Source organism: Cygnus atratus, chromosome 3 (genome assembly GCF_013377495.2).
Source record: "Cygnus atratus isolate AKBS03 ecotype Queensland, Australia chromosome 3, CAtr_DNAZoo_HiC_assembly, whole genome shotgun sequence".
In the NCBI taxonomy this organism is placed as follows: Eukaryota; Metazoa; Chordata; class Aves; order Anseriformes; family Anatidae; genus Cygnus; species Cygnus atratus.
The window spans coordinates 66,710,026-66,732,238 of record NC_066364.1 but is presented as its reverse complement, the minus strand read 5'-3'; the positions used below and the strand labels follow the sequence as shown (position 1 = coordinate 66,732,238).

Below are 22,213 nucleotides of genomic sequence, written 5' to 3'. Positions count from 1 at the left end.
GTACTTGCATACTGTCGTTTGTAAACTTTTGATTTTAATGAAATATACAAGACCATCCTTTAGGTGCATTTCTTGCAACCAGTTTCCCCAACAGTCTCTCATAAGCACATCACAGCCAAGATGTCCAGTCACTGCACTAAACTTTCCTACATCTCCCAGAGACTACCTATGGAGGGCACCTGAGATACCTAAATCACCAATTCATGCTCTAGGAAAAGTCATGACTAAAAATTGTGTCTATCTAGAACAACAAAACATTACAGCTCATCAGTACAGGGAACTGAATTCTCCAACTTCAGATCAGCCCGAGGAATGAACTTCTTAAGAACAAAGGGTCATCACAACCCAAACCACCTTTGTTCCAAAGGCATGCTGCTGTCCTGACCTGTTTTCTCTAATGCACAGAAAACATTTTGCTCCTTCACCAGATATAGCTTTGCCATAGCACACATCTTTCTTTTCACTGAAAGAGTGGGAAAACAAACAGTATTAACAGAATTTGTGTACTCTGGCTGTAATTCTATCCCAGTTGACACTATTCTTGACCAACTCACACATAATCACCTATTTCTACTCCTTTGCTTGCAATGCCACTCTTGCTTGTCCCATCTGTTGGATTGTTGGTTTGAGGAACCAAACCATTTAAAAAAATATTCCCTTTTTTTTATTGTAGGGTGTTCTCAGCTGGTTTAGTTCCCTGAGGTAACTCACCTCAGGGTCATTTGAGTGCAAGCACAAAGAATAAATAACCGGGGGGGGGGGGGGGGGGGAGCACCTGACTTAAATTAATTTAAATTGTCACAGAGCTGGAGCCTCAATTCAGGACAGATAGGAATGCCGATAGTGTGGGCAGCACACCAAAAAGCCCATGAGCCCTCATAGTGACACACACTTCTACTGAAAAAACTCAGCAGGCTTTTCTGAAGCATTCTACAGAACTGAGGTTATAATATCTAACAGATTATGACTTAAGCAACCAGGAAGTTTTAGATGTTGCTCACAAACCACAGAACACGTTACATTTTCTTATCGCTCCAGAGTGAAAATATCAAAGTTACTTTCATCAAAACAGCGGCTGAAGCCAGCGGTCAAGAACACCTCATGTCAAACATTCCCAGCTCATTACTCATTAACCTGGGCAGCCCCACACAGCACTAGAGCAAGAGAGAGCGTGCACGTGTGCATGAGAGGGCATGCGCACAAAAGCGCACCCTTTCCAAACTCTTAATGAGAAATAGTACACTGACCAAATAATTGCTCAAGGTCAGGCTGCTGAAATAAAAGAAAAAATAAAGCGTAGTTAACCGAAGTCAAAAGAGCACAGGAGTCGTGTCCCAGCTTGACTCGGGCTGATCTAGAGCTCAGCTATTGCCAAGGGGCACTATCACCTTCCCTTTCACAGCCATCCTCACATGCTGCAGTGTGAACAGCTGGCTCTGCTGGCTGATCCAACTGAAAACTAGCTCTGTGAAAAGAAATGAATAAAAATGGACTGAACGCCTGTTCAACAGCAGATTCAACTCACTGTATGCCTACATAAGCACTGGACTTAACTCAAGGTTACAGCCACCATTCTTGCTCTCTCCCTTTTAACAAAAATGTTTCCTAAAGAATCCTCCCGAGCCCCAAACTTCTTAATAAAAATTGAAGTTGAGACCTCTAGAAAATTGTAATCTTTTCAGGTGATGCATAGGTGTGGTGCTTTCGATAAGAAATAACCACGTGAGTCTTCAGGTATGTAAACTATTCAGCTTGGGATTTAAAGGGCAATTGTACTTTCCAGGTCAATTTTGCAACACCTTTTACAAGGATGACAGCAGTAAGATCTCTATAAAAATGCTATCCTGGAGTTACTTGGTACAATGACCTTGTTGTACAAGGTTATATTTTGATGCACTGCTAATGTGCTGGCATAATATTACTACTAGTAATATATATATATATATATGTATGTATGTATGTATGTATGTATAAGTTTTAAGCAATTAAAAAAATCTCTTCATTCTAACCTCAGGAAAAGTCAGCTGCTTTTTTGTTTCCAAACTCTACCATCATAGAGCGTAGTTAAAGATTCAGAAATCTAATCCAAATAATACATTAGAAGTGAATCTGTTCTCATATAATTTCCTGTTAATGCCTGCATTATTTTATATTTATTAAGCCCAAACAGGCAAGTCTACTCAACAGGGAATGATGAGTAAGCACTCAGATTCATAACCATTCTGTATGATTTTGGTCCTACATATTTGACTGGGAAAGCTTATTTTCTGGATCCTTGCCCCTGCTGTTGTGGTTTTGCATGAGTTTAAAAAGCGCATTTATGTATGCTTGTTGCCCTTTCCCCAAACACTTCAGTCAACTAAGAAGTATCTTCCTCCCATCCCTTTTCTCACCCAAGCAAATATTGTCATCCAGAAAAGATGGAGGTACTCAAGTTGATGTGTTTGTGGTTTTCTTTGTTTATTCCACCCACCCATCCCCTCCAGGGAATTCAGTTTCTTTGATACGTCCTCTAAACTCCCTAGATAGGATTTTTCTGAACAGGTGTTGAAGACGCTATCGCATCAGCTCAAGAGCAACAGAAATGCATGTTCACAAGAAACCTTCACCTTTTATCCTCTTTCTTAATGCCTCTTTGGTTGCTGCTTTGTTGCATCTGTTGGTGCTAAGGTAAGATCAGGAAACACTGCCTAACAACCAGAACAGCTAAGGAAGATTCACTTTTCTTTTAGCTATATTCATTCTGGAGTTTGTTTACCGCAGCAGTAAACATCGTAACTTCCAGACATTTTCAGTTTGACAGCGTAGAATTCACGCGCAAGAGGGCCCTATCCCTACAAAAATCTAAGAAAAAGTATATTTGGTGTCATTTCTCAAGGAACATACTACCTTCACACTGTATTTTTTCTCCATTAGCCGAACAAGGCTGGAAAGTCCTGTAAAACAAATGCTTGAAAAGAATTACCACAAGAGAAAGACGCTCCAAAGACAGCTACTTCACTGCCTTTGGAGACTCGAGCGTTCTTGCAGTGTGAGGGAACCAAAGCATCAATCTGAAGGAAGGTCAGCTGGAAACCCGCCAAGGCAAAACTAGACAAAGGGGTAAATTCTTCTCAAGAACTCCGGGACTGGGGAACCTCCGAAACAACACAGAATTTCCACCTATTGCCAAGAACAACAACTTGCAAAGCCTGACCTCAGGCCAGCCCAGTCAATGCCACATATCCACAGTATGAGTTAAAAGCGTAGTGGAAAAGTCACAAGGCAGGTTCTTCATAATGCCTTTGCTTCTTAATTCAAGTTCCCAAAAATTAGGGAAACGTCATCACATGTATGCAGACAAAAAAGAAAGCACTAGATCATAGCAGTACCTCAACCCATTTTCAAAGAACTAATACAGGTGGAACAGAGAAATCTCTGTTCTCTCACACAGAAAGAAAACAGACCAACACGGAAAACTGGCTGTCACCAGAATCCAAGACACACCACCCTCTTGGAAACAAAAATCAACACTGGACTTTCCACCACTATCCCAAAAACTTAAGGGAAGGGGCACGCAGAAGGTGAGAAAGGGCATAGATAAAATACAGGAATTCTTCCTCCACTTCTTAAAAGGGAACAGGGACATTTTGGCTATGCTATGTGAACTCTGTCTAATGCATTAACTTGAACTGCATTTCACAAAGGATTTCCAGAAACGACTTTGAGGTCAAAACTTTTGTCTACAAAGGAAATTAGAAGGAAATTGTAGGAGATAAAACACAGCTTTAGGTTCTGGCGGTCATCCAGCTTTGTTCATTTTATTCTAATATTTTAAGTAAGGAAAAAAAGTGCCTTCAGGGGCTGCCACATCTAGTACTTTAGTCAAGACTGTATACAGTACACAGTACATTTACTAACTCGTCAGACCCCTCACTTGTCCAAGAGATTATCCCCTCCCACATGAACTGGATTTCAGGCTAATTCAGTTCCTCTATTAGATTTTCACCTTACAAGTTAAAAAAGGTGCTATATCAAATACTGAAACAAACAAAAAAGTTCTGCAAATGTAAGAGCAACTCTTTGGGAGTTTCCTTGAAACACTTCCCAAGAGTTTCAAGTTATAAACAGCTATTTTATTAAACACATTTCTTTGAGCCTGGACTACGCAATTTGTTCCTGATTATGGAGGACAAACAACCCTGGTAGCACCTCCAATAGTAGCACCTCCAATAGTAGCACCAGCCAATAATGCACGTGCCACACAGGCCATAAAGACTCTCCATTTTAAGAAGAGTATGCTGTGTGCTGCGAGCCTTGCCTAATGAACAGAAGGCAGGCCAACACTGGCCGAGGAATCGCAGGGCACCCTTTCCCAGCCCTCACGGCTGATCTCATTGTGTATAACTCTGGTGCTTGCTCACTGCATTACATCAAACACGTCTTCAAGACCATGTCCAAAGTACTGCTTTTAAATAAATCCTGCACTGATGATGCTGCACAGCAAAACAATCTGAAATATATTAATTATTTTTGGAGTATGTTGCTTTAAAAGCATCTGCGCTTTCAGGGTAAAACAGAGGAACAACTTATGATCTGAATCCCGTGAGTTGAACTCACACTGTAACTGAGTAATCCAAACATTCCTTATTTTAATAACATCTTCGTTTTGTATGGAGACTGAAAAATTTTGCTCTAAACTCATTTCAGCCGATGTGAGGAGCCATTAACAGCTGTCATTTCATTCCATCCTCTACAACAAATTCACCCTACTCGGTAGCAATTTTAACCACTGTTCACTAACAGGACCCACATGACCTAAAAACGCAGCTCAGCCAACACGTATCTTTAGAAGAGCAACTGAATCAGCACTGCCTCTTATCAGGAAAACGTTAGAGTTATTTACACAAAGTTTGTGAGAATTAAACAAATTCTTACAGTTTTCTTTTGCTATGATGTGCAACAGAAAGCAAGTGTGACAGGTATTCTGATTTCATTATTTGCCTTTGATATTCAGAAGAAAAGCACTTTAAGAAATTGTGTGTGTCTGTTCACCACTTGACTAACCAGTGCACACAGGAGATCCACAGCTTCTAAAACCAGTTCTTGGTGTCCGATCCGTGTGATACCCAACTCTTCAAGATCCTGGTGAGAGATCTGTAACAGCTGTTCACCATTTATCTTCTCCCGTTCAAACTTATGGACATACTGCTGCAGGCAATCATCCAGGCCTAACAAAGCACAAGAGAGAGAAAGAGTGTGAAGGGGACGTGATTACACTTCCTGTGTTTTCTTTCCCTTCCCCACCCCCTTAAAAAAATACAAACGGTGCAAACAGAACTGCAGACAATACGTGGTGCCAAACCATGAAATAAATGAAAGAAACTTGGAGTGAGACTGAAGATTGGAAGTTGTACCACAACAGCGCAGCAATGCAGAGTGCAGGTTTTGTGGATGTTGGGGTCACCTGAGTCAAGGCGCAACGCATTTTGCTCTCTGTGGATCAGGATGAGGTAAGAACATCCCTTTGGTGTCAGCACACGCAAAGCTATCAGAAGTGCATAGACAGACTCAACCCTCACAGTTACCCAAAACCCTGAAGAGCAACCACAACAACAACGAGAAATAACCAACCAAAATAAGTACAAGGCAAGGAAAGAGCTCGCCCAGAGCCCTAGCAAACAAAAAAAGAGTAAAACCCCACAGTCCCCCATCCACTTAAATATAAAAGGGCTGAACGATGAGAGGAAAATGGAACAATCAAAGGCAAAGCAATCAAAACGATGTTTGGCTCAAGTCTCATTACTCCCTTGATTTATGAGCCCCTACAGCTTCCTGAATCAGCCGTTCTCGCCCCCTTGATAAGTCAGCAGCATACATCAGCAAGAAACCTAACTTATTTTTATAGTAATAAAGTATTTTTAAAGCATTTTAGAGCATTTTTGTCTGTCACACCAATATACTTGCTTTAAATTATGACTATATGATCCCATTTTCTACAGTATCTTTTCCCCTCTTTTGTTGCTTAAACTGATTAGAGAAATGATTTTTCTGTTTCATTTGCTTTAATTAAACTTTGTGTTAACCCCTTTTTCTTCTGCTCCTTTTGTCTGTTCTTAAATATCTTGTGGGCGACACAAGCAGAAAACATTTGAAAGCACAGGAGAAAACATTTGGATGGATGTGTTATTTGAAAGATGCAATGCCCTTGATGTCCTATTCCACTACAACATATTAGCTAGAGCAAAAGGAACAGATTCAATTAGATTTGCTTTGTAGCAGTAAATCACATTCACTGAAAATAGTTAACACAAACAAAATTCAGATTACATACTTGGCATCTACTTTGTAGCATCCACAATAGCTATGCTGTTTGACAGTTCAGTTTTAAACATTTGAACTTGTCGGTGTAGAAAGGATGTTTATCCATTATGTTGGCTCACAAGGAAGCCACGGAGATGGACAGGATGTTGCCTGCTGCAGATGAGAAACACCAACAGCCCCCTGAACTACACAGAAACTGAGGACAGCGGACAAGCGCTCAGTTCAAGTCGTCAAGCTGCAGTAGCAGCCTGGAAAAGAAGCACTCCCGGCACATGCCAAGAAAACCATCCAGACAAATCACCTGGGGGGGCTCCAGGACTCACACCATACGTGCTCGCTTCCTAACAGCAGCCCGAGCTGTCACTGCTGCCATGCAATGCCTGCTCACAGGAGGTCTGCAGATTACGAGCTCTCAGAGGTACAGGCTTACTTAGCACACATCACCTGCCTTTGTAACTCTCACCAAGAAATTAATAAGGACAGACAGCCTGGCACTTAAGTCACCCCTTTATAATATGACTTGTGCGAGCTGAATTTTTATTGCAACACATCAAAATCTGGCTGGACAAGCTCGACTCCTCCACGTGCAGAGCTACTCGTGTGTACAGCTTGATTTTTAAGCATAATTATGAATGTGAAATCCCGCATGCAAGATGAGCACAGTCTCCCAGGGCTACAGTTGTTTGGGGCGCACTCTTTTTTCTTCCCATCTGTCTTGGCAAGGCCTCATAAATTTTGAAAATTGAGCCCAGTGTTCTGTTTCCCACAGGCACCAATTTCTCCCTTAGGCTATACAAACTCTTTTCCCAGGAAAAATAATAAAACGATCTGGCCTTCATTGTTTAACAATTTATTTTTTTAAAACAAATTCTCAACCGAGGCTGACATACAGAGCACATATTTGGCATTCCCAATTTTTAATGCTGTCTTGCAGACCACTGCTTCCCATCGCTTGCCACTGAAAGTCCCCGTTACATATTGCACAAACGCCTAAAACGAAACACTATTTAGCATGCAGTATTTTTGTATTTTTCAAGTTTCTTGGACACGTTGAAGCTTTTGCCTGCTATCCTTTGTGTGTGTTGACTAACTTTCTGGACCCTCATTCTGTGCTAAAACATGAGACTTGTATTTGTATATATCCCCCCCCAAAAAATACAACTGTGGTTTTCAGCTTGCCTGCGGTTTTTTGTTTTGTCTTTCTTTTAATTCATGCTTGTCTGTTCTTGAAGGTCTATTACATCTTGACCGGCTACTTCTAAAACACATTTTTAATAGGTGTACTTAATAACAATACTTCTCTGATCACACAATAGGACTATTTTGTAAAGTAAAATATTACAGAATCATACAAGTGTTAATTCAGAACGGTCAATACAGAGGCACAGCTGCTCAGACAGAAACATATTTAAGTGACCGAACCTATAAAAAGCAGGAAGTGAAGACAAACCCACACACTTATGGCAAGCATTCGCTAATGGTTTAAGATGATCTTACTAATATTAGTGTTACTACTTCTTCTAAGAAACATATGGAAAAATATTAAACATTTTAATTGAGATTAGAACCACATTTATAGCATACTGTTTAATTTTCTGTCATATGAATGTAATGTTTAAACACCACATGCAAACAAAAAAAATCCTATTTCCCCAAGAGGGAAAGGAGAAAGGAGGAAAAGTGACTCATAAATCAGTTCCATAAAATAAGCTAAATAATATTTAAGTAAAGTTTAAAAGTCAGCATTGAAATGTCATTGGGAATCTAAATGTACTGCTCATTGTTCCCTTCTTCCAGACATCTTAATTTTTTTCCCTTATTTTCATTGTGAACTTCAGCATATCATTTAGACTTTGTATTACCCATTAGTGAAATCTAGATATTTTTGAGAAACTTAGATGAATTATAAGCTACAGAAGCAGCCTACATTACTTAGAAATACACTTTCCTAGTTGCCAGGTCTTTTTCAATAGGTATCTCATAACCGACAGGGACACCCAAGTTGCACAGGAAATTTCTACCTTCTTATATGTACAGAACTTACTGTTTGCTCATAGGTTACACAGACAAGGCAAACAAAAACCTGCTGTAAGTCAAGCTGCCTCACTTTGTAACAGTCCGGGGCATATTTGCTGGGATATGAGTGGTTGGAAAGCTGCCTGGCCGAGAAGGACCTGGGAGTACTGGTTGATAGGCAGCTGAATATGAGCCAGCAGGGTGCTCAGGTGGCCAAGAAGGCCAACAGCATCCTGGCTTGTGTAAGAAGCAGCGTGGCCAGCAGGTCTAGGGAGGTGATTGTCCCCCTGTACTCGGCTCTGGTGAGGCCGCACCTCGAGTACTGTGTTCAGTTTTGGGCCCCTCGCTACAAGAAGGACACGGAGGTGCTCGAGAGAGTCCAGAGAAGGGCAACGAAGCTGGTGAGGGGTCTGGAGAACAAGTCTTACGAGCAGCACCTGAGGGAGCTGGGGTTGTTTAGCCTGGAGAAGAGGAGGCTCAGGGGAGACCTCATCGCTCTCTATAGGTACCTTAAAGGAGGCTGTAGAGAGGTGGGGGTTGGTCTATTCTCCCACGTGTCTGGTGACAGGACGAGAGGGAATGGGCTAAAGAATGGGCTAAAGTTGCGCCAGGGGAGGTTTATGTTGGATATTAGGAAGAACTTCTTTACTGAAAGGGTTGTTAGGCATTGGAATGGGCTGCCCAGGGAGGTGGTTGAGTCGCCATCCCTGGAGGTCTTTAAAAGACGTTTAGATGTAGCCCTTAGTGATATGGTTTAGTGGAGATTTTGTTAGTGTTAGGACAGAGGTTGGACTAGATTTTCTTGGAGGTCTCTTCCAACCTAGACGATTCTGTGATTCTGTGATATTCTGAAATGTTATCAATAAGGTGGCTGAGAAATAAATTCAGCTAGTTCAGCAGTGTAAATTCAGACATATCCAAATAAATCAGTGCAACATTAGCAGGCTCAAGCAGAAAAATAGGTTTTAGTATTTCCACAAAAATACAATTAAGACTGACATTGGAAAGACATCTACATTCTCCTTTACCCACTCAAAAGCCCTGCTGTTGTCTAAACTATTCATTTTATGCTCTACATATGTTTAAAAAGCATGTCTCAACCGCACGTGAGAAATCTTTGTATCATTTGATGCACATAAATGAACACCATACATGAAAGATAGCATCCTTCCTATTTAGGAAGGGATGCTAGAGAATGAGGGCAGATGAAAATAGAAATACCAGCTGCAATAGTACCCACATTTTACCATAACAGTAGCAGTGATTTTGACTCAAAAGGAAAAAAAGAAAAAGTACAATACAATGGTATTTGTATCTTGAAAACCCTTTCAGGAAGAGGACTGTAATTTGCACAAAACTCCCTCCCAAATTTTGGCAGGTGTAGAGGTGTGCAATAGATCATAAGAACTGTCTAGACTTTTCTGTCTAAAATAACCTTCTACCACCATGCAAAGCATCCCAGAAGATATTCAATACCTTGCATTCATGCAAAAACATTAGAACAGGACTTACACTTACAGATTTGCACTGATAGCAATCTCAGTCTGTTTCCAAGACTAAGAAAGTTATTTTGAATAAGAATTGAGGGGAGAAAATAACCTTGAGGAGGATAAAAAGGGGGGCTTGGGTCCAAGCCATAACTATCAGTTTACTATTCAGAGAGAATTAACATTTCTACTGTTGATAGAAATCAGCCATTCAGCAGTGACATATCTGATTACCAAAATACTACAGACACTACTAGTACGGTCATTGAGTAGTTTCATGCTTTTACTCAACTTCTGTGCTGGACATCAGCAACAAGTTTACCTACAATAAGTCAATAAAACCAGTTAACTAATGTATTATGGCCACAGGCCAAAAAACAACTGACCCTCCTTTTCTCTTCTTTCTTCCCTCCATCCCACTCTCTCTTACTTTCTTCTCTGGTAGGACTATGGACAGTCGATATACTTAAACATGACTTGGGGGAGAGGAGGTGCTGATAGACTGGGCAAGGGGATGGATAAGGAGGGGGAAGAGAAGGGAAGTAAAACCTGGAAGGTGACTGCGACCATTTGCTCTAAGTTCATGAACTTGAATAGATTCTCAGGGTAACTCAAAATGTGAAAGCTGACATAAGGGAGCTGGCAGAACACAAGCCACTTGAACAGAGGAAGGACAAGACCTTCCCCTCCACACAGCACCACAATGCCAATCATCACTCATCACCTGAAGGAAATACAGCCTCATTACTGTGAATACGTACTCAATCCCTTGTTTGCTGTGGGACTCTTTACCGAATTGACAGCAGCTGATGTCCCAGCATAGCTGTAGGATTCAGCTATGCCCCTCAGCCCATTGAGGGGCTCCCAAGGACCTTGGATAGCAGCCTAGGTGGGACTGCCAAAATCTTTTTTTGCCCCGTCCCTTTAAATAAAGATAAAAAACAAGTGTTGTAAGAAACTGACCTTTCCCAATAAGAAAGTCACTCTCATTCTAGTTCTCCCTCTTCAGGGTCTCCTCAGTTGCTAACTTTGGTCTCAAAAGACTCCTTGCACACACCAATCCGTGCTTTCTAGCTTTGAAAGGCCATCAATTCTATGAGAATCTTTGGCGTACCCCAAGAAACATGCCATTATATCATCATTTATATTCCACTTCCTTTTATTACTTACTGTGACAGCTTCCTTCCTTCATTTCCTTCACCTATTTCCATGACTGGAATTAAAGAAAAAGTAGAAGGGGAAATCAAGTCAGCAAATGAACATTAGAAAGAGGAAAGAACCAATTCATCATAAGCACATCAACCAGCACCTGAGAAGACAGATAAAATTAAAGAAAAAGAGTCTGCAGGACAACTGTGAAAAGCTAAAGTAGCTCAGTGAAACAGGTACAGAGTAAAGAGGAACAAACTGAAAAGAAGCTCCAGGAGAAAGAAAACAGACTTAACACAGTTTTCTTTAATATTAAATTTGTTCAATGTAGTGGGAACGCTGTTTCACTGTAACACTGTGGGTGCCATTTTCCTCTGCAGACAAACAGAGCCAGTGGTAACTTTAACAAGGAGTTCAAGGTCCTTTAAAACAATGATAAAAGATAAACCTAGAGCAGGCAACGGAAACTTGATTTGATAATAAATTGAGCCCTAGGTAAGACCTGACTTTCTAGGATCCATATCCCTGGATTGTTTCTCAGCTATCATGAATGTTTTAGCATTTATCTTTCCACAGGTTTTCAAAACAAAAGTCTAGTTATCATTTGGTGTGAGCCATTTACAAGGGACAGAGCTCAAACACCTCAGTTTACCAAGAAAAAAAAAAAAAAGGCCTTCATGAGAGATTTGGAATACTGTCTAGTGTACAAAGGTAAAAGAACCTCATCTTCCAATTTTTAATCCAAATAGCTTCACAACCACTCATAGCACCATCACCATCGAAAGTATCAATGACTTAGGAAAAGAAGCAACACCAGAACTGAAGAGCAAGAACAGCTTATTACCAGCATCACATCTCCTGCATAAAATAGCTCATCTATAAAGTAAATCCTCCTTACATAGCCAGTTGAAAGTACCTCTTCCACATTTCTGTTTAACCACCTGCATCCTAACCAAGCAGGAATGCCCAATGCCTCACCAGGAGTTAGGCCTAGTTTTGCTGGGCACAGACATTGCCTAGAGCAGTGAGAATGGTTCAAAAGCTTCCTGCCCCTTCCCTCCCATTAAGCGGGGATGGAGCCAGATGAATTGCTGGCCTCCCCCCACCAGCAGGGATGCAAAGGGCAACGCTATCACGAAGGTCACACCAGGACAGAAGAAAGGGCAAAGCCTTCAGCTTTGATAATGAATGCCTTACTGTCCCCTCTATAATCCTCTATGACTGACAGTTGCACAGAAAGACTTCTGCAACATGTTCCTATTGTATTTCCAACTAACATATTTGGCATATAAAAAGACTACTTATACACGTGTTCATATCATCTCGAAATAAATCCATTCATTAGATTCCAATCCATCCATAAATCCCTGGGCGTCTCTTGAATCCAAAACTGAAAGCTCCGCCTTGTAATAGAAGAACTCATGATTAAATTTGGGTTGTAAACCATCCTGACCAGGACTGTAGAGACTGTTTTTAACCTTCAGTCGCTCCAGTACAGATTATAATCTCAGAAAACAGAGTAGAAGGCCTATCAATACTATTTTCAGTCCTCTCTACAAAGTTAACAATTGAGACCATCCCAGCAGTCCCCATTATCATGCTCCAGACTGTACACTGAAGCACAACTACATGCTTCAACGCTTCACATGATAGATAGATAGATAGATAAAGGAAGAATGAAAATTGCTTTTGTCCACACACCTGCTGAACCCTTCAAAGTACTCTAGCAAGTTTGCAAAGCAAGACCTCTCTCTACAAAAAAAAAAAAAAACAAAACACCACACGAACAAAGAAAGAAAAGCATAACCTACTTAGAATTCCTTCACAAAATATTTTCAGGAAATTAAGCAGACATAGGTAAGAGCAGGGTCTTTAGAGAAGAAAAAATAGTAGGGAGGAGAAGGATACGATAAATATAATAAAGGGCTATAAAAAAACACAAATGGCAGAGTAATACAAAGTAGACCTGACTGTACATTGTCTCTTCCAGTACAGGAGTTAGGGAAAGCAAACGAAGCTAGCACATAACAGGCCCAAACAAGCCATGAAGAGTGATTCTTCATACAGCAGCATGCAGTGAATGATCAAAATCCACATGGGTTCAGGGGAAGGTGAACAGGTGCATGACAGAAAATGCCACAGAAATCATGTCTGACTCTGAAAGACAAACAGAAACAGTTGAAGGCTGGAGGGAGACTACTGAGGGGAACACACACTACATCTTTCCTACAATCCTCCTAAATACATCCCTTTCTGGCAAAGGCACAAGATGGGATACTGAGCTAGACAGAACAGGACTTCCACAGCTGTGCTACGTGCAGCACCAAATGTAAGTGGCAGCTTGCTTTTAATTATTTCTACCCAAAGGCTTAAGAAAATTGTTATGTCTTCACTATTCAAAGCCACTACTCATGTTAGTATTTACAGTAACAGTGGCATAAGATTTTCCCCAAAGTGCAAAAACTCTCAAAAACAGAGAAGCAGAAGAATCAAAAAAGGGGCCAAACGCCTATTACTGAATTGTGATATCAACTTCACCCAAAGTTATATGCAAAGCTTTTACACCTTTTTTTTTGTTTGTTTTGTTTGTTTGTTTGTTTAAGAAAAGAAACCCAAGTAATACTAGGACAAAGACCACAGAGAATCTTATGGGTTGTAATCCATCTTGAGACATTAACAGTGAGGGGGGAATGGCAAGAGTGAATTAGTTTAGAAATTGTTGAAAATGAGTGAACTTGCACCAGGACTGCAAAAACCTATTTCACCTGAGTGGATGGTACCAAACAATAAACTGAGGTAAAGGCAATTCTGTAGTAAATGAGAACTCTGAAGGTGGTCTCTACTTGCAAAGGTATCTCAGCTAAAACTCAAAGCCGAGTTTTCTTTCTTTTTAATGACTTTTTTTCAGCGAACTCATGAAAAAACTGAGGTGAGGGGAGAGAGAGTTATTTCTACTATTTTCCTTTGGGGTCTTCTTATTATGACATAGTTTTAAGGATTCAAATTAAAGACAAAATTAAAATGGAACACTATAGAAACTGAACAGTGAATTGTGCTGGCACGCCATGTTTTTTAAAAAAAATTAAAAATCCATACATCCAGGCACAGCATGATGAAATACAGGTTTAACCAGAAAAAATCTCTTTATAAAAGAGATAAAAGCGTGAAGACATAAGCCAATCATGTCATACTTTAATACACTGAAAAATAAATCACTATGCCACAACCACAGACAGAGAGAAATTACAGGCTTTTTCAATTTGGCAGGCCATTCCCGCTAGACACGAAGTAGACAATACCAAGAAAAAAAAATCTTTTGCACTATATTCCCACCCATTTGAATGCAGATGGGTCAGAATACACAGTCATGTTTTCCACCAGCAGAGCTCGACTGGACGTCTGCATGCAGCTGTGGGTCCCTGTTGCACATACTAGGCCCCAGCCTGGACAGGCTTTACTGAATCACGCTAATCTCTGTGACTTTTTAGATAACGGAACTGACTTCACCTCTGAAATTATGAGGTGACTGAAAGAAAGAAGGAAGAGATGAGAGACCCTCTCGTTAAGGACTCAGCCCTAGGCAGCCAGGCTCTACAGCGCAACAGCAAATGCTCATCTGAGCATTAGTCTGAAGGCAAGCTAAGGGAGTTGGGGTTGTTCAGCCTGGAGAAGAGAAGGCTCCAGTCAGACCTTACAGCGGCCTTACAGTGCCTAACAGGGGCCTACAGGAAAGCTGGGGAGGGACTCTTTGTCAGGGAGTGGAGCAATAGGGCAAGGGGGAATGGCTTTAAACTAAAAGAGCATAGGTTTAGATTAGATATTAGGAGGAAATTCTTCACTCAGAGGGTGGTGAGGCCCTGGCACAGGCTGCCCAGAGAACCTGTGGATGCCCCATCCCTGGAGGTGCTCAAGGCCAGGCTGGATGGGGCTTTGGGCAACCTGGTCTGGTGGGAGGTGTCCCTGCCCATGGCAGGGGTGCTGGAGTTAGATGGTCTTTAAGGTCCTTTCCAATTGAAACCATTCCACGACTCTACTATCTTGAGGAAATGTGTTTCCAGGAAGGAAGAATGGGAACCACAACCAAGGGCTCACATTCAGACCTCAAACAGCTGGCAGCATCTCAGCTCTAACTCTTCATTAATCCCAACTACCACCAGAAGAGAACTATTGACCGGAAAATGTTGGATGAAGAATAAACAAAGAAGAAAAAACATTATGTACATACACCATTTTTTTTCTGCTCACTTCAGTGTATATTTTCTGCCTGCATCAACGCTTCATGTCTGCAAAGTTTTGTGTGATGAAGTAGCTTCACACAATACATCTCATGCTTTGGTTTTCTTTTTTAAGAATCAACTACATCACTTGCTGACCAGCTACATTTGGCAAAAGCAGTCTTTCTGTGCTATAACAGATTTTGTTTGGCAAACCACATAAATCAGATGAAAGCAGAGCATATCCATATGTTCTCTGCAGATAGACCTGGCACTCTAAGTTTCAACAAAATATGCTGTGAAAGCCAACATTCAGCAAATGCATGCAAAACACATTAAAATAGAGACCATACCTGCCCTGGACAGACAAACCCAAATAGTTTCCTAGCCAACACCACAAGATGTCTTCAGGGACACTGCTGACAACATTCTTCCTGACTTCACAGTAAAAACAACATCCTACTTGTGGCAAGATGCAACTCACATTTGTTCCTTGGGTATAATACATTACAGCACGAGCAAGGCAACACAAATCAAATAAAACAGCAGTATACTGTAGCTGTAACAAGACACTTCTAGAGCTTTTACTTAATCAACGTTTATTGCTCAAGTAGCAACTAAGAACTACTATAAACTCCAAACTGAAACAAGATTTGCCCAATATAGCAATACATGCAAACATGTGCCTGTTTGTTTGTTGGTTGCACTTAAAATAGCTGCAATTAAATGGGTTTAGAATGGCTCTCCACTGAAATAGAAGCAGTCCCAACAAGTACAACCAAATTTTGTTGCCTCTTCCCATCAAGGTTTTAGTATTATATCTAGCAATCAACTTATCCTCCCAGAAAAATGATTTTAAACCAACAGAGCTTAAATATGAGGGCTTGGCATATTGTAGTAGACTACTGCAATTGCAGAAAAATTCACACGTAATTGTTACTAAAAACTACTATTCTCATACAATTTCAGTTCAACTCCTCTGACAGCAATCACACCCAGTGAACGTACCTTAGTGTTTGTTACAACCTAATAAAACCATTTTCCTTGTAAATACATGATTGACAGTGTCTGCAAATATGAAGCTTTTAGTGTGGTAAAGAACAATCACTCAATGAGGCTTTAAAGTCACGTGCATGCATTAGTGGAGGCAAGAAAGCTGACTCTAAATGGCTGTGCCGAGTGATAGATGCAGCAGGATTTAAGAGATCTAAAACAGGTGTCAGATCCTTCCCACACCCTTGAAAATTCTTTTATCCTATTTTGTTGCTTACAACTGATGTCCACGACTAATCTAAAAGTGTTGTTTAAATATGGCATCAATGAGAGTTAATTTATTTACACCGGTTTAGAATAGTTTCATTAATTCCACTCAAGCTGCGAGTTAGAACTGTTCCACGTACATCAGGATAAACAAATGCATCTTACAAGCTATTGATGACATAAAACATCGTCCTCACGTACTCTATCAGAGCTTTGGCAATGAAATATTCACTGAGGTTAAAATGTGGGGACTCTGTTCCACCCAGGACTTGAAAAAACTTATCTGGATGCTCAAAAGTTGTTCCCCAATACACCCGGACTCACAGAACCACTAAATCTTCCTCCAGCAGGAAACAAAAGCAAGCGATTGAAGCAAAAGCAAGAAGTGGAGGAAACTCACTGACGGTTCCAGGATGCCTTTTTCTCACCCCAGTAAGGCCCGTTTTGGTTTGCTATTTCTTCATATTAAGTACACTTCAAAACATGCTGGCCAACACATTTTAAATTATATTCCAATGTGAATTTACAACTTCTGTAAATCGGGGTAAGTCTGCTGCTTGCTTCCACTGAAAAATTGTTCATTCTATTGATCCAAATAACAGTTTTGTCTAGGAATAGTATGGTTTGGTCAGGAATGAAAGCAGAGTGGTATGTGACCACTGAGAGCTGCAGTTAAAAACCTACAGATGAGATCTTTGTCCATCCCTCCACACAGCACTAGGCTTTGTAGGGAATCAACCTACTTCACTGCATGCTCCCCCCAAACACAGAATATTTGGGATGACTATCTCAAAAATGACCCACCAATAACATCCCACAGCATTTGGCTCTTCTGCAGCTAGGCGGCAACAATAACTGAGGCAAGAGACCCATCACCATTTCAGCATCTGATCCAACCGCCTGACTCACTTTCTTGGTCAGAAGGCCACACAAGAGAGGACAACCTGACCTCACTAAATTGATTTCATCTAACCCAGCAAAGCTCATCTGTCAAAGCCCTGAATCATGCCACATCAGACCCGCAACACCGCTCACCACCAGACCCTGTTGCGGACCCCACATACAGGGAGGTGCATTTCCTCACACCCATTACAACTCCAAAAGGAAGCTTGAAAGAAATCTTATGTCTGCTACTGACAGATACAGATGTTTTCCACTAAATCAATGCAACCACAAAGAAAAATTTCTCAGAATTTTCCAACTCGCACAACCATGTTGATTTTTTTTCCCCACATTTTGTTTTGGTTTTATACCACTACTCTAAGACACTTTACACAGGAGAACTTGTACTCAAAACAAGCCTTTAAATACTTTACCATTTCACTTACGGAAGTATAATTGCATTGAACCTAAAACACGGTCCCAGTGCTAGCTGTAAAGCCTTCCACAAGATTACAGGAACCAGATTTCTTTTTTAATGGAAACAATTTAATTTTGTTTTATTGTTTTAGTGTAATTCGTATTGTAGCTTCACCCACAGCAGGAATATGGAATCATTTATGCCCCCAGAGGCAAAGGGCTCTGGAAGCTGCGGAAATGACAGAATTAGAACAGTCTGTAAGTCGTGTTGCATAGCTGAAGACTGCCTAGCTAGTCTCAGCATTTCCCATTGCCCATCCCACCCCTCTCTCCAACATCCTTGATCTTCTTGTTTCTCATAGAAAGTCAAACTAGGGGTGATGAGTGGCCCCACCAGGTGGTCTGGCCACGTTTGAGCATCTTCTGGGAGGCATGCCAGTGCACCAGAAAAATGCTGCAGACAGCAGGCTAGAAAAGCTCTATTGTGGAACAAAAACCGCCACCCCCAAGACACAAGTGCACAGCCTAGCAGCGAGTGACAGAGTGCAAGGCACAGGTTTTAGGAAATATATGGGTACCGTACAAGAGGAACCAGTGACGTGCTGCAGGACTGCATCTGGCACCATGGACTTGATGAATATAAGAAGGCACATTAACAGCTGGAGGGATGTTGGACAAGGGGCAATGCATGCCATAAGACATAGGAGACTGTGAGGAGTACAGTGTGGTGCGGGATTTGGGGGAACATGGCTAACACTGCAATGCACAGCCCTGGAAGGTACAGCTGACAATCCTTTAAGTACTATGGCAGGGGAAAGAGAGGGGAAGGAGACGGGACACAGACAGACAGGGTCTCTGCAGAGCTGGTGCTTGACAAATCAACAAGTCCTTCCTGTATGACACTACTCTCACCCTGTCCTCAGATACAAAATACAGAAGTCACACTAAGTACATTTACTGCCTACGTGTATCAAAGCTGGCTGTGCTGCATCACATCAGCATCTCAGTTTGCTGGTCAGACTGGTCTTTTGGGACCCAGATGTTACCATCTGTGATTTTGTGTAATATCACTTCAAGTGAAGCAACATTTCACTCCTCGTTGAGGGGTATGTCCTTCAGCAGATTGCTCCCCGTCTTTCACAACATCTTCGTGCTCCAGTTTTCCAAGAAATACGTATGAAGTTAAACTTACCAAGAGGCACTTCCTTACTACTGTACTTTTCTAGCTCGCCTCACTTTGTTCTTAATATGCTTTAATGTCATTCACAGCTAATTTTAAAAATAATCTTCACAACAGCACGAGAGATGGGAGCACTCCTGTACAATTTAAAAGTCGTTCCCCTGACAAATTCCTGCAATCTCAATCGTACGTTACTGTTGTTAATGGTTTAACATTATACCAGCACCATCCCAAGACAAAACTTCAATGCGTCAAAAATTTAAAACTGTCTGAAAGAGGAAAAAAAATTCCTGCTTCATGGGGAAAAAGAGTTAACTCAGTAAAATGTAACTACCTGTGTTTCAACCTGCATCACTTTTTGCCTGCTGACACTACAAAGCAATGCTTCTTCAGCTCATTACTATCACACATTTAACAATTCTCTTTGTCTACATTGCATCAGTGATTTCTCATATATAGTAAATATTTCCTCATACTGAGTTTTTTTCTATGCCACTATCCATTATTAATATTGCCACTATGACACTTTAAAAAAAAAAATGTTACTCGAAGTATCAAAATATCTTTTTCTTCATATGTTAACTTTTTTTTTTTTAATTGGGCTTTCTTTCCTATAAAATAAGTTAATCAATTTTCCCCAAAAAATCACCTACCCATTTCAGATTGAGTTGAGCACAATTCGGACAACTGAAAGGACAAACTGTTACATAAAATCAACACTTAGAAGAGGCAAGAATAGGCAGATACTTCCTAAAAGCTGACAATGCACCCATGGAGAAAGTGTCTATTAACCCAGTGGCTGATGCACCTTGTAAGTAGTGCATTTCTTCCTCATCCCAAGTGCAACTTCCTCTAATTCCAGTTACAGCAAACCAGATCAGCCCTGCCTACAGCTATACACCATCCCAGGGGGAGGAACCTCTAAACTGGATTTTAAATAAGCAGTTAACATTTATGAAAGTGATAATCAAACTAATCACTACACAGCCTGACTGCTACCATCGCGTGTTGTGTACAATCTCCCCTTAAGGCTCTGAGTTCTTCGTTTGCAAAAGAGATGCACGAAGGCATGAAAATCCCATAAATGGTTTGAATTCTTGAAGTCTGACACAATTTTGTCCTTTTAGGTCCATGTGCGCGTGTGTAATCTTCTACAGAGAGGACCTGATCCTGAACCTCTAACATCACGTTAAGCACTAAAAATAACCTATAGTTCTGCTGCTGTATTAAGAGCAGTGACAAAAAGGTCACCTACTAACTTCTGCATCACTCTGTTAGGTCTTTGTTCCTGCTTCATGTCAAATCCAGTTGCTCTTCCTTGTGTTTGTACTTTAAAAAAATAAAACGGATACTCCTTGTACGCTGTTGGTAAATCAGAGCATCTTCCAGCTTCCAGAACGTATACGCTGCTCTAGTTACCCCTGGTACATAAATCACAAGGGTATGGCTGATTAGTTGGACACTAATAACATGAGATACCTGTTAACGAAGTTTTACAGACAAAACTGTTCAGTGTAATGTCCCTTCCTGGGGATATTGATACACATGAGAGAAGTGGCAATGGCAGGGGAGGGAAAAACATACTTGTTCTTAACGCAGTATCTAATAACAAATTAACTAAATCCAGAAGTCTCTGAAACAAGTCAAAACCAGGCTAGAAACAAAAGGATGTAAATGCTGTCATAAAAACAATGGGTACATTTTTGTACCTTTTTCTGTTTTAATCCAATATGCTACCCTTCTCAGTTTTGATTTTTACAGTAACCTAGTAGTTCATTTGTCATTTTTCTTCTACTTACTGTTCCTCTACCTTTTAAGTTACATTTTTAAGTTTTCAAACAAATTAGCAACAATTAAGTGCTCAGAGGCCTCCAGTTATTACAAGTTTCAGTCATTTTTTGCAAATTGGTACAGAGTACCAGAGAGTAGAAATAATCAGGAGGAGTAAATGCAAGGTTTCATGTGAAATTGAGTACCATTTTAGGTCTGTGACCAAGATTACACTTGATAAGAGGAATGGGGTAGAAAGAAAAAACAAGCTGTATTTCATGTCGATTGTAAAATACTCTAAGCTTTGCTAATCCTTGAAACACAAGATTTGGAAGAAGCCGAGCCACGTTATTCTAACAAGAACATTTTGTCTTCAATATAACTTTCCAGATGAAAGCTGAAATCACAGAATGGACTTACAAGACCATTCAGACAGACTGAAAACTGCTAACAGAATTAATAATTATTTTTTGTCTCCTGGTTTCCCACCTATAAAAGTTGCATCCTTTTTGTAAAAGTGACTTCTGATGGTTATAAATAAAGACTGTATAAGACTGAATAGCACGTTAACTTAAAATCATGGAATCATAAAATATCCCGAGTTGGAAGGGACACACTTAGAAGTGATTTGCCCACTCATAACAAGGTATTAGTCAATCCAGAAATATCATGAACTTTACTGAAAAACACTGATTTATTTGCTTCAACCAACCTAAATCTGCCTGGGCAGCCTCTCCTGAATGCATACTTTAACTCAAGTATTACAGAGTTGTATTGCCAAACTACTTAGAGATCAAAAACCTTCAAACTAGAGTCTATTTTCACAAAAAATAAGTTGATCTGCCACATGGTTTGTACTGTGTAGTGATCTCCAGCTAGAGATCAAATTTTCAAACTTCACAATCATGAGAAATGGCTCGCTGTGTCCAAAGATGTATTTGGAAACGTAAACTCAAGTGCAATATTTTGGTGCGCTACTTTGTAAGGGAAAAACACACACCCAGATGGATTTGGTTTAACTTGTGAGAGTACCCCTGTTTGTTAATTATGCAGTGATGGACTTTTATTTAAAACGGATTTATGGAAGCCTGTTTGATCACTGTTCATCCTGTTCTTCACTTACAGGCACCACAGCGACCTTGTTTACACCCAAGTTAATCATTAGGTTTTACAGAGGGTGGGGAACAGCACAGAAAGGTGAGAAATGGGGAAAGGGAAAGCAGAGTTTCTTTTTCTAAAATGAAGACATGAAAAATGTCAAGAAGGTGTAGGAAAAGCAACAAGACAACAACAAGGGTCTCTCACAGATATTTTATCCTTATGCAAACATGGCTTCGTGTTCCCCAACCAAGACCGCTACTGAGAGGGTGACAGCAGCCTCCACGTGCTCTCTGTCAAAACTTGCAGAAATTGTTGACTCCAGCAGTGCCTTCAGCACAAATAATGGAGACCCATAAGCGGAAAGCTGTGAAGTGCCAACTTGTTTCCAAGCAGTCACCACAGAGGCTACCAGGAAATTGTAGCCTCTGGAGGAC

At 40.7% G+C, this 22,213-nt stretch overlaps 1 protein-coding gene across 1 annotated transcript in view; it reads right to left on the bottom strand.

The window, feature by feature from the left end:
- The window catches only part of CNKSR3 (CNKSR family member 3), a 61,116-nt gene that overhangs the window by 23,261 nt on the left and 15,642 nt on the right, over positions 1-22,213 (bottom strand). Inside the window, exon 2 of the mRNA XM_035538841.2 lies at positions 5,047-5,210. Coding sequence (XP_035394734.1) covers positions 5,047-5,210 — 164 coding nt within the window. The remainder of the gene's footprint in view (positions 1-5,046; positions 5,211-22,213) is intronic.